We start from the raw sequence: 13367 nt of genomic DNA, 5'->3' as shown, positions 1-13367 counted from the left end.
TTAACTTATGGTTAAAAATCTTAAATCAATTAAAACATTCCAGGTAGTTTTCAATCAAAGAAATTAGCATTCAAAGTTCTCAATGAATGTCTCAACCGGACTTTGATCTGTACTGTGTCATTCATAGATACAGTAACTGCTGTGTCACCAATAGATACGGCAACGCAAGAACCAGACTCTGATAGAAATCCAACATCAGGTTTCTAGTTCCATTCAAATTCAGAGTATAAATACATCACAAATATACTCATCCTCTAAGAGGCACAAAAGTGGCGAATATCCCTGTATAGATTAGTGACCATTAGTCGTACCGAGTTCAAGTCCGTGACTGTCTTTGCATCAGTCTCCTAAACACCCTTTACTCCTATGCAATAACTGCCTGGCTTAAAGACAATTATCCGGGGGATTACTTTGGGCGAGAACGTTGCCACACACATCCGTGACTTATTAATCAAACATTTGGAATTAGGACGATTTTTGTTGTAACATAACTGTCGAGATAAATGGGGTTTCACGGCATTGTCCTTTGGTAGGTAAACGCGACGAAGGCAGTGCATTTTGAAAACATTGATGAAAATTGATGAAAGTCATGGAAAACCGCACTTGGGGGGTATAATCGTATTTCGAATATAAAACAACGAGGCAGTTTGGTTATATTTCCTGCTCCATCGAACTAGATATGGATTGCAATTATTGAGTCTCTGATAGGAATTAATCGATTGTAGAAACCAAAACCTATCGATTAATCGATAGTATGTGTGACTATGATAGTTAAGTAATTGACCTCTGTTGACAAATGCACGGTGTAAAATACAGAAAGTACCAGATTAAATAACTGAAATAAAAATAAACAAACTTAATCTTGGTTGGTTTCAAGTTTCTTGTCAGTTATGAAGAGACTGATATTACTTCAGTCTGTTTTCATTTGATGTAAACCATACATTCGCCTAGGAAATGACTTCAAATGACACAATTCAAAGAGAAAAAGTCCAGTTTTGCAATAGTTGGTCGCAACAGACAATCGCTATCGCAATAGTGTCTTACAATTCAAAGAGAAAAAATCCAGTTTTGCAATAGTTGGTCGCAACAGACGATCGCTATCGCAATAGTGTGTTGCAATGGACTATCGCAACAGTGTGTTGCAATGGACTATCGCAATAGTGTCTGGCAATATACTATCGCAATAGAATAGTGCCACTCCTACTGATTTCATCACTCTAACACCAAACATGAGGGAATGCTTCCAAAACAACAAAGGAAGTTGTTCTAGACATACCACTTGTTTCCTCAGAATTGTACACATATAATAAGACCAAATCAACATCCATAACAAACAAGAAGTACAAAATGTAAATATATATTTCAAATTTCAGTCTCCATAAGTAATAAGGATTACAATTCCATGTCCACACACACAAAAACAACCTTGTAATAAAGACATAGTCCAAAACAATAGAGATGTCCCATTTCGTAAGACTTCAGTAAATGTATGGTGTGAATATACATATTCCATTGTAAATACGTAGATATTCTGGGTATAATATAAACATTTACCGTCAATAAATTGCATTGTCCCATTTCGCTATCTTTTCTACCCTGTGAAGCTTCAACAATCGTTAACCTTTAAATGTGGACGAAATGAATGTAACTATGAACATTCTTTGAAACATCTCAGTATATATTCTTTACTGTCAAATAATGAAATGATGTCTCCGCAGTCATTTCCATAATTATATGCGTTTTATGAAAATTGGAAATTAAGTATAAATGATTGATGACATTTCATTAAAACCACGCCCTTCCGAAAAACACGCAAATTCTGATTATGCGAAAAGTGCAAATACAGGCATGAAAGGTACAGAGAAGGAAGGAAAGTGTAGAATTGCCAGTTAGAAAAGATTAATATAACATTTTGTTTACGTCATCTTCAACACTTATACCACGGCAAAGTTATATGTCTACCACACAAGGTGACCTACTAAAATATGAAATAGGGTATGAATTAACACATATACACTCAAAATACATGAATTATGAAATGGAGTATGAAAATATAGCCTGGTGAATAGTCAATGCAAAATACATACATTCGCTCTGTATGTAAAATATTAATATGATAAAAGTTTCGGTAAGGTTAAAATTAGTAGTCAGAAATGTGACAAAACAAGGTGATTGTGAAAGGCTCATTCATTCCGTGATTCAGCTGTGTATCATTCTCTGAAAAACAAAACAGAATGAAGCTTAACGAAAAATGTTCAGTTGAAATAATATCATCAGAATACCGTATCTCATTTACTCGTAGCCTTGTAAACGTAATATGTTTAAGGTAAGTAGACATTAAACATTAATGTTGTGGTTCATTGCACTCAGGAAAATTCCAGCTACATGAAAGAGGTCTTTGAACAATGGAGTCTGGACCAGACAATTCAGTGACTATAACAGTCAGCATCCATCTGTGATGCTTGGATATGAAAACACGCGTCAACTAAGTCCGTGCACCCGATAACCTTAACCCATTGGTCGCCTCTTACGGCAAGCATGGGTCACTGAACGCCAACTGTAACCCGGATCTTCAAGGCCCAAGAGTCCAAAGACCAACATAATTTGCTAGAAACACCAATTGCTATGAATCATGTTAGTGACAGTGCTCTAGCCAGGCTCATTCACTGTTATGTTGCCTTAGGTTAGATTCCATCACCTGTGTCGTTATATAACATTCCACATCATAAATATAATTCATATTATTCGGTTTATAAAGCACAACACTAATCCGTTCATAAGTTAGTTTATACGAACTTTGAACAATGTTTCAGTCAACCTCGTCCGTCTTGTCCAGAGAAAGCCATATTTTGCTGGGTTTTTCTCTTTGGTAAATTCCACAAACATTGTAACATTGCACTGTAACATGGCACTGCAGCATTGCATTGTAACATTACACTGTAACTGGGGCGAATATGGAATTAGACCCACGTCCAAGAAATGTTTGTTGAGTGGCATTACTGGGCTATTCGTAATCACGACAAAATCCACCACTTGTGATCTCAGGTTTTATAATATGGGTGATAGGCCATGAAATGTCGGCGACAACATTACGGGTGACAGAACTGGTTTCACTGATCAGGATATGAACTCCGAATTCAGTATCACCACCTTAACCACTAGGCCACCCCATCGTCCAGAGGATACGTACTTATGTCCAGGATATCTGGAGATTGCCCGACATGGGGTGGTCAAGGGAGCGGATGGTCAGCGTCTGGAAGCAGAAACAAACACACACGTGGTCATGGAGAGATAGCTATCAAAACACGCAACTAATAAAACATACTGTATTTTTCAGAAATTCCTATTTCAACGTTAGGTAACTACTGTGCTGTACCTTATTCTGGACAAAGCCGTAAGGTGAGTCGTTGACGGTGACATTCTGTATCGTCCCTGTCAACCCCCACACTTCCACAGTCTGCAGCCTCAGTGTATCCATTCCCGTCATAGCTTGAGTCACGTTCATTGTCAGTTTGTTCTGGTAGTCAGGACAACACAGTGAGAGCCATTTAGGAATATGGTAAAACTCATGACATTGAAAAATCACAGATACATTGTTGAGATATAACATTAACTAAGAGTGGTACATCAAAGAGACAAATAAACAGTTACTCCGATATTAAATTTAGGGATTTGTCCTCGAGCATCAAACTGAAACGTCAGCCACGGGTCATAACGGGATTTCCACCCACATCAAACAGGCACCTGGTGTTGTAACTAGAAAACTCATCAAACGGCATTAGAACGAAGTCAGTGACAGGTTATTTAAAGGGGGTACCTACCTCCTTACAGTCAAACATGGCGTAATAGTAGTTGCCATTCTCATAGGTATCTGAAACAGAACACACAAGGTTATGGGGAGTTTTGCAGATCAGTATTCTCGTCCCATAGAGGTTACACACAAGTGTGACCATATCTAAATACGGCCATATCTAAATATGAATGTGAGCATATATGCCATTCCAGTGAGACTGCCAGTGCAAAGACAAGGACATGTCAGACCTAACCACCACTGGTCATCTATACTCTTCCAAAAAGTAGGGTATTTCTACTTTCAATGTACGATTGTCGAAATTGGGAGATATATGGGATTGAATCAATGTCGATACAATGATAATGGATGTTTTGAGAATGCATCACCACATGGATTTCATTCAAAGCAGAGATGTTCGTTCAGTTATCCCCCTTGTTAGGTGACTGGAGTATGACATGAAGATTTCAGGGTTACAATTTTCAGTGAGTAGTGTGTGATGTGACCCTCAAAACCTTGACCATGCACTGATACAAGAAAATTATCGGAAGAAATTGTTAACAGTGATTTATCGACCTGCCTGAAAAATGTCATGACTTCTAATCACACACAATGCACGTGTATGAGGCTCCCACGTTATGCACGTAAATCTCATGCATTGTGTTTGCGTGTGGTGATAACATGAAATGATGCTGCATACACAAGGTGAATGTCATTGAAACGTTCCTCAATGGGTTTTCTTTCTACCAATGTTCAGGTTCCCCTTCAATTTTTGAAGAGTATATATCCCACAAACATCATGTCCACTACAGCCACACCTACCTATGCCCTCCCCGTCATCCCAGAACAGCTCCCCTCGGGCCTGCAACCCTTGGTCCTTCAAGTCTTCCAGGGCCACAATCAGGGTGAACGGGGTCTGGCGACTGTTGAAGATAGTCATCAATTCATAATAAGATATTGGGAGAAACACGTGGCTCAGTTTCGTTCCATTCATATCTTTACCAATATGTCCGCCACACAGCATCTTGATACAAGTTTCTTGCAAACAAACACGTGGCTGTGTAAAATATTGAGTTTTTAAAACAAATCTGTTCCACAAACATTTATACAATTATCTTCAACAGCTGCTTATAATTGTTAACAGTAATCGTATATTTAACTTATGTATATGTAAAAAGCACGCTGAAACAGGGCTACTCACTAGAAATTGCTTGAATCGTTCCGAATATACATAACGGTATCATACGTTGATAAGAGTGCGCAGCCTTGATATGTGCATCCAAATGATCTTCTGAGGACATAGTCAATTCTAGCTTAATTTAATTATGAGTAATTTGTGGTACCTGAAATGTGTGTTGTTGGCAGAATCTTGGAGAGGCAGAATATGACCTCCTCGCACGTGCAGCGGAATTTGGGATTCGGGATTGATGGGAATATGGAGGTAAGATCCCCCCTCCTCCGATGCTACGTCGCCCTACACAGATGAAAAGTCATAACATTCACATGCATTGCTTCTTAAGTCAGAGACGAGGAGATTCGGAAGTAAGATATGACGTAAATGTTTAATACATGCCAAACATTACGTTTTAAACTCATTGCCTCAAATCGAATATACATAACAGCATGTGAACAATGCTTAAAAACACTGAACAGCAACTTTTTCTTTGGCAGTCCGAACAAACCGCGGGATGGTCAAACAACATTGTTCGGATATTATGCAATCAAATTACCAAAGAACTGATGTTTATACCTTCAACAGTATTTATCAGTTTGAAGGTAGAACTATTAAACTGCAACATGAAACTCACCGTGTACCAGTCATACCAACGACCCTGGGGTACATAGATGCTGAGCGATGTCTGACCCTAAAACAGAGGTCAAGTATACTGGGCCGCATCTCCGAACATACATGTGGATATCGTTTTTCACATTTATGACTTTGAACCTCACATAACTTTACATCGTCCATTTTATGGTGTTGGTACAAGCACAGTTATCTTTGAAATTTAGGTAAAATTGACTCGGGCAATACACATACCAAAATACCTTGCATATACGCTTAGGTTTCATATACTCCCCTTGAATCCCTCGAGAGGGAGATCAACAATATACTGCGTAAACACGCCCACGCCAGCAAAACCTATTAAATTGGTTCTATTTGGATTGTTCTGTCACTAAGAATTGCAAGTCTTGGACGGGCCTGTCTCACAACCTGCACCTCCCATATATTGACCGTCAGCAGAGACATCATACCTCGTGCAGTATGGGCGAGATCATGAGTGCCGCCCCCCACAGGAACTGCCGGTCAATCCTGTAGGCGGTCTCGTCTCTTGGATACCTACAAACACAGACTATGGAGTTTAAGTCAAGATATAAGTCATGTTAATCCGATTCTTATTCACAGGGGCAATTTTATGCGTTTCAGAATTTCCCCTTTCAGTGGAATCACCAAATCTTATACACTGACGAAAATATGAGATATAACATTGATGCTAATTGTATACACATTTAATCATCGTTACGGATATGTTATATTTTTCCAGGAGTGCCCCTTATAGCAATATTTCAGCAATATCACGACGGGACAGACAAAATACTTAAATACGGCTTACACAACGGACGGGAACAAACCGCATATGACATCAAATATATATTAAATTAATTCTTAAAGAATTCTGGAATTACAGATTTGTTTTGTTGTTAAATGCCTCACTCAGAGCATACAAGGTTTGAATCTAAATGACGTTCCGAGATCAGATTATTGATATTAAGATGATCTGCCTCGAGGGTTTGGTTGGATGACACAATGGAGCCAGACAGTGACCACCCAGTGGTATGCAGTCATATAACCTTTGTTACCCATTCTGACCAGGAATGTATACGAAATGAATTTGTCGCCACTTACTCGTGATGTAGCGGTCTGATGACGGTGTTACCGTTGCTGTGGGCGCGATGGAACAACGTGTACAGATATGGCAGCAGGCGATACCGCGTCTCCATGGCTTCACGTGATGCACGAGCAACATCTTCGCCGAGGGACCCTGGGTCTTGCCGCTTTTGGTAAGAATATAGTCTATCAGTGGTGCCTTTTGACATACAATCATACATTCTCCAGTGACTAATATTCTACATGCAATTTTAAATGAACACATACGCATGCATTAAGCACTCTTAAATTGTCATATAATAAACAGACAATCCAGATTTATCACATTATTAAACAAGTTTAAATTATCACTCCTGGATACACCTGAATCCTTTGGGCCTGACAAAGCAGAGGTTGATATAATGAACATAATAGTTCACTGTAAAGGTACGAAGTGACAGAAACAGCCAAAAAATGCAACTGGAACACCCGGCAGCCATTTTAGTCGGCACCTACGACATGCATTTCGTACAAGGGCCATGAACTACAGGGCACTTCTTTCAGTTTATGAAAGAATTTTAGCATATCCCAACACTTCTGCGTACTAAGTACCTTATTGTCGATGCCGTTGTGGTTCCTGGAGTATGTATAGAACGCCCCAAGTTGCATCCAGCGTTTACACAGCTCTGGGGTGGTCTCCTCGAAAAACCCGCAAATATCCGCACCGATCTGGATATACACCAATAGTCACACAATGAAATAATTTCATTTATCCAATGTACGCACTAAAACGTCTTCAACAATAGGGAAGTTAAATAGTTTTGTTCACTAATATGAAGAATTCCACATTATTCGATCTTAGGAATTCGTAATTAGGAGCAATTGAAAAACAATATCGGTCAATGATATTATGTTCCATGGCTTTCAAATCAAACATTTACGCCATGATCGATCCAGAAGTAGCCATGGCTTCAATTAAAAACAAAACATATACAAGGTTTGTGCAATTTTTAGATTTTAATTTATTTATTAATTAGAGACGTCAGTTCATTATCAAGCATGATAGCATTTCGCCTAGATGAGCCCTCGTTATTTAGAATGGCCACATTCCACCACTGAAAGGGGTCGCACCTAGTCTTCAAGCATATCATATATCGTTATTGGAAACGACCGATCGTCTTTAATGGCCATGTTTCATCATTGAGAAGAACCACACCCTGTCATTAAGCAGGGTCATTCTTCGTTATTGAGCTAAACCTAGCGATCAGACAATGTAAGACCCCGTCATCATGGTTACCTGGTCATTTAGATGGACCTGATTCATATTTCGTCAATGAACAGGGTCACTGAGACGGAATACACTCATTAAATTTGCTTGGCAGTTTTGCGTTGTTTATTCATTATGATATAATGAAGAGAAATCCATTCTGGTGTTAAACAAAACATACACTTTCATATGGGCCTGCGTAATATACACATGTCTCTGCTTCCTCTTACAAACCTATAGTTTCACAAGCTGTATACTTACATACGGGATACCAAAGAGATTGAACTCAAGGATGCCTGTGAAAAAAAACCCAAACATAAACCATGTTATTAATTTGTGAATTAGAAAACCTCCGCTACGATCGAGCTCCACTTTCAAAATGTTTGATGGTGGACTGCAAATAATCTAGTCTTGGCCATACTGTCAGTTGATTGACATAATGTACGTGGCCCCACGTCCTTTAAACACGGCAATATATAGTCAAGCACAACACGGGGATCCCACCTGTTCAGTCATCCTGTATCAGAAACACTTAGTCTTGACTTTAACCCAGTATCATGAAAAATAATTAGATATATTTTAAACACTTTAAATACTGATTCTGGTATTTCTTTAAAATGCCGTTTCATCTCCCATTGAGATATTTCAACATGATTGCTACGGTTGTAGAAAGCTACGCTGACCTGAGTTTTGATACGTTGGTATTACAACTACAAAACTACAAAACTACAAAAAATCGACAGCGCCTCCCACCTGTGACTGAAACCACCATGTCCCTCCATTTGCTGGCGTTGTCCCCCAGCCAGTGGCCGGAGTGTTTACCGCTGCCCGGAAAAGTGGATCTGGTCACCACAATGCCACGTTTGCCCGTCACGTGTTGCAATGCCCTGTGGCAGATACTGAGTGTTACTGCATGTTTTGGTGGCTGGATATTTTATTGCATTTCATACTCAAACTGTGAAGACAAGTGTATGAAGAAAACAAGAAGACACAGTCATCAATATCCCCTGCATTACCTCCAATTTCAGTCTAAGTCACACTTGTTGGAAACGCGAAAAATATTTTATTAAGGATACACAAACTACCAAACGGCACTAGTACACCACAGATCTATGTATGTGCCAAGGTTGGCGAAGAAATATTAAATGGTTCTAAAGTTCTTCTTCGGAAAAGATAAATGTGCACGGACAGACGGGCGGACAGGCGGGGTGCATTTTAATACCCCCCGCAAAACGCGTTGCGGGGGATAATGTATTGAGTGATAAAAATGAAGTGCAAGCATTGCCCATTACAACTTATAATTTACTTGAAAAACTCTTTTTTCTTCTTTAATGAGTTACAGACTTGGTTGATATTTAAAACTGTAATCACAAATAGTCTAGGAAAATGACAGCTGACGCATGCATGTACACCGGCAAAATTGCAGGTATTATTTTATAAAATCCAACGGGCGACTAAATCTTGGTGGCCACCGGGGCAGTGGCGCATGGATGCACACATGTGCGCGTTTAAGAGGGGCCATTGAACCTAACATTTGATTTCAGAGGCATCATTGTAACTCACGTTTGAGAGAGAGGTGTGTTTATGGTGGTCACTTTAAGTCACATTTGAGAGGGTCATTACACCTCACACTTAAGAAGGGTCAGTGTAACTGTATGGTAGAGGGGTAATCGAAACTCACTTTCAGGACACTCGTTCCGTCTCACCTGAGAGTAGGTTGAGTCTGGCTCCAGCCATAGAGACTGTGGACATTGTAATGCTGATACTCTCCACGCTCTCCCTGTACAGCCGTCATACAGATCGTCTTGTCAGAGATACGGGCCAATCTGTTATCCTTGTCGTAGTGGAAGGAGGCCCCTGAATAATGTTAGAACATGTTAAAGCAGGTAATATCTTGTATGCTGGTGACAGTTTTGGTGACAGGTGTCAGAGACATAATCACGCAAACTTGATGCTGGAGAATGGATCAAACTGAAGACTTTAAAACACAATTTCGTGACACCCACCAGCACACGAACTACAGTACCAAGCATACACAGTCAACAGATTTCGATTACTTGATTGACAGAGATTGACACAACTAAGGGACCACTGGCAAGTTGGTGAACTGGAGGGTCAACGAAACGGCTGTACCCCGAAATACTGGTGTATATAATAGTCTGGACTGGTTTGACTCACTTATAATGTCCGCCATATTGCTGGAATTTTGCTAAATTGGAGTAAAACTGAAGTCACTTATGATGGTGGTCGTGACGATTTTGAGATTGTATGTGCTCTTTCCGAAATATTGAGCATTTTGCACACACCTCACTTCTGCACTGCCTTACATTTGTAATTTGTTACGTAAAATTAATTGTATGAACAGTTCACAATTGTAAATCGTCTTTGCTCTAAAACAAGCATATGTACTGTGAGTAAGACACTCACGAGTCCTGTATGGAGGATCCTCCAAGCTGCCGGTAGGACACTTCAAGCTCCAGTACGGTCGGGCACTGTCAGGCCAGTTGAACGGTTTTTCCTCATTGGTGCCGAAATTGGCAGGTTCATTCATGTCCTGATTGAAAGTGTCAGTGTTAATGCATACCTTATACGGGGCATTGATACGGGGGATAAACCAAACAAATAAGAAATCCATGAAATGTGCCTTCTCATTGTAAAGACTAGCGGGCACAACTATCTAGTCTAACTAACTTGAGAAATCTAGTTCAACTTACAATCCAAAGCCCATCAAAGAAGAGAGTGCGGGAATGGTTGTTGATCAGCTCGCCCCAAACCCGTCGGGTGGCGTTCTTGAAGAAGTCAGGGAATACAGTCTTGCCCATTGGCCATACCTGGCGAAATGAATCCTAGCTATTTTGAGATTCTAAGAAAAAAATAGTTTATGCAAAGTAAGTCCAGTAATGTGAATGGTTTAAACTCAGTCGAGTATTTCATAAAAATCACATATTTTCCACATACCAATGGAGAAAAGACATATAACAGCTATTTGACAGCCAAGCCTTACACTGTCGTAAGAGGTGACAAACGGGATTTGGTGGTCAGGCTCGCTGACTCGGTTGACATATGTCATCGGTTCCCAGTTGTGCAGATCGATGCTTATGTTGTTGGTCACTGGATTGTCTGGTCCAGACTCGATTATTTACAGACCGCCGCCATTTAGCTGGAATACTGCTGAGTGCGGTGTAAAACTAAACTCAGTCACTCACTCACTGACCCAAGCGTTACAGGAAAGGGTAAAGTGATGATAAAAAAACCCCGAAAACAACATTAAATCAGTGCCAATTTGAGTTTTCGAACCCTATTGATACAATTTCTGGAAGACCAATAGACAGCTGGGAACCAGGGTGAACAAATGCAGGTGAGATTTGGATACATCACTGGCAATGATACCGTAAAAAGACCCACTGACTGCAGTAGTTTTGATCCTTATACCGGCACCATTGTTTTAGCTATGGTTGTTGTATATAGGAGTCTCTTCCTGACCCTAACCCTACGCTTAAACTTCCGATCATGAGCAGAAAATACGTTTAGTGGTACTAATGTAAGTAACTATTCCTGGGCCTTACTTACATATCCAAGTAAGGCGTTGTCGGTGTCGTTGCTGCCTTCAGGGATATCGACGTCACTAGGCCACATGATGTTACCGTTTACCGCCTTCATTGCTTCGTAGGGCACGTAACCGGTGTTGTTGGAGACGAGGGCTGGATCCTGGGATAACAGGGACACAGTCGTCGACATTACTGAATAGTTGCTAGCATACAGTGAGAGAATGAATTTTGTTTCATGCTGATTTTAGCAATATCCCTCTAACATCACGGCAGAAGACACCAGAAATGGGCTTCGGACATTGTTCCCTTGTGAGGAAACGAACCCAGGTCTTCGACGTGACGAGCAAACGCTTTAACCACCGTCCCGCTACAACGCAGAACTTCAGGAACGTCATTCAGAGCTCAATAACAAACAAGACGTTTACAGCATTTGCCAAACCACCATATACAGGTCAATGATAAAGGCACACTTACAAATGTAAGACAATTTTAGCTTTATGAGGTCTCTGGCAAATAGAACATCTCGAGTTGCAAGACAAATATAGCACTTTATAGATGTGCATGCTAATTAACACATTTAGAACACTTTAGAAAAATTAAACCATTTACAGGTCAATGAAAGTAAGCCATTTAGAGCTCTTTGCCAATTACAACAGTTGGAGCTCTACGGCAAATGTTGTATACGTTATATATAGCAAATACTGGACTTTGAGCTCTGTGACAACGATAACGTGACGATTAAGATGCAAACGACATTTACAGATCTGGTTCAACTCGGGCCTCGGTGCTCTTTGTCATATAAACATTAAGCTTCAAAGTAAACATAACATCAGAGACTTTGTGGCAGGTCATCGACCCTTTTCTCACTGATAATACCACTTTTTAACTATCCATATCATAATTCATTGTCCTCTGAACACTGCAACCCTATCAACGCTTGACAGGTACAGTTGGGTGTGATAATGTAGCTGTAAGGTCCTTGGTGGAGGAACTTAGGTTCCGGTACTGAGGTATGCACATTTGCTTAGTATCCTTGGACAACATTTTCGTCAGTTCACCCTGCTGTAAAATGGGTACCTGTGAGGAAGTGCTGGCAATGTGAGTATTTAGTTCATTGCATCTTTAGATAGGCAGCATGGCTGTATGATCCCGAGGGAGTTGAAAAAGTATTGGAAAATTCGATAGTGTCTTATGACTGGGATAGTAAAGTACCTAGAGCCCTGTGTGGATATGAGCGCCATATAAGCGGCCTGTTAGTATTCTAGGTCTGACATTGCGATATAATCTGATTATCCCTACCAGTATTATGATGTTTCTCATGCCTCCAGCACGGAGGTCGTTGAAGTAGTCGTTGAGACCGGGGAAGTTGACGTCGTCGACTGTGAAGTCTTTCCGCTCGTCCATGTGATCGATGTCAACATACTGCACGTCCTACAATACACAGTGACCACATGAAACCAAATCTTATACAAAACTTCGGTAACTTCCGATTTTGTATATTTTCTTCAAAAGTCTAGGGTTTCATATAATATTCGCTTTTCAGAATGGGTCTCAGATTTGAAGGGCGATTGGTCTGGACTAAGATTTAGTCCTATGAATATAGCTATCCTCTTTACATGGAGAGAGCGTAAGAAAATGGAGTCCTGGGCATAGCTTTTCGAAGCTCTCTTCGCGATAAGATAGTCGTAAGTCCCACACAGTAACATTTACTTACGTCTATCATAGCGCTAAGTGAGCTTAGAAAATCTAGTATCTGGGCTCATTTCACGAACCTACCTTTACTAATGTTAACCTTAACTCCCATTCTTTGCACTACGGTTACCATAGTGACTCACGATCACCGTGGAGCTTTGTGAAAGGAGGCCCTGGAAGGAGGCTCCCTGGAGCCGACTTGCG

The 13367-nt window shown here is 40.3% G+C and overlaps 1 protein-coding gene across 1 annotated transcript in view; it reads right to left on the bottom strand.

Annotated features, from left to right (window-relative positions):
- Nucleotides 1-1341: 1341 nt before the first annotated feature.
- The window catches only part of LOC137291447 (maltase-glucoamylase-like), a 73213-nt gene continuing 61187 nt past the window's right edge, over nucleotides 1342-13367 (bottom strand). Inside the window, exons 95-111 of the mRNA XM_067822795.1 lie at nucleotides 12771-12902; nucleotides 11494-11631; nucleotides 10638-10754; nucleotides 10351-10477; nucleotides 9630-9780; nucleotides 8677-8810; nucleotides 8185-8219; nucleotides 7269-7385; nucleotides 6696-6844; nucleotides 6044-6128; nucleotides 5599-5655; nucleotides 5134-5264; nucleotides 4613-4713; nucleotides 3822-3871; nucleotides 3377-3517; nucleotides 3191-3253; nucleotides 1342-2217 (exon numbers count right to left, since the gene is read on the bottom strand). Coding sequence (XP_067678896.1) covers nucleotides 3191-3253; nucleotides 3377-3517; nucleotides 3822-3871; nucleotides 4613-4713; nucleotides 5134-5264; nucleotides 5599-5655; nucleotides 6044-6128; nucleotides 6696-6844; nucleotides 7269-7385; nucleotides 8185-8219; nucleotides 8677-8810; nucleotides 9630-9780; nucleotides 10351-10477; nucleotides 10638-10754; nucleotides 11494-11631; nucleotides 12771-12902 — 1728 coding nt within the window. The 3' untranslated portion in view covers nucleotides 1342-2217. The remainder of the gene's footprint in view (nucleotides 2218-3190; nucleotides 3254-3376; nucleotides 3518-3821; nucleotides 3872-4612; nucleotides 4714-5133; nucleotides 5265-5598; nucleotides 5656-6043; nucleotides 6129-6695; nucleotides 6845-7268; nucleotides 7386-8184; nucleotides 8220-8676; nucleotides 8811-9629; nucleotides 9781-10350; nucleotides 10478-10637; nucleotides 10755-11493; nucleotides 11632-12770; nucleotides 12903-13367) is intronic.

This window comes from Haliotis asinina, chromosome 7 (assembly GCF_037392515.1).
Source record: "Haliotis asinina isolate JCU_RB_2024 chromosome 7, JCU_Hal_asi_v2, whole genome shotgun sequence".
Classification (NCBI taxonomy): Eukaryota; Metazoa; Mollusca; class Gastropoda; order Lepetellida; family Haliotidae; genus Haliotis; species Haliotis asinina.
This window is presented reverse-complemented; position numbering and strand designations above follow the sequence as displayed.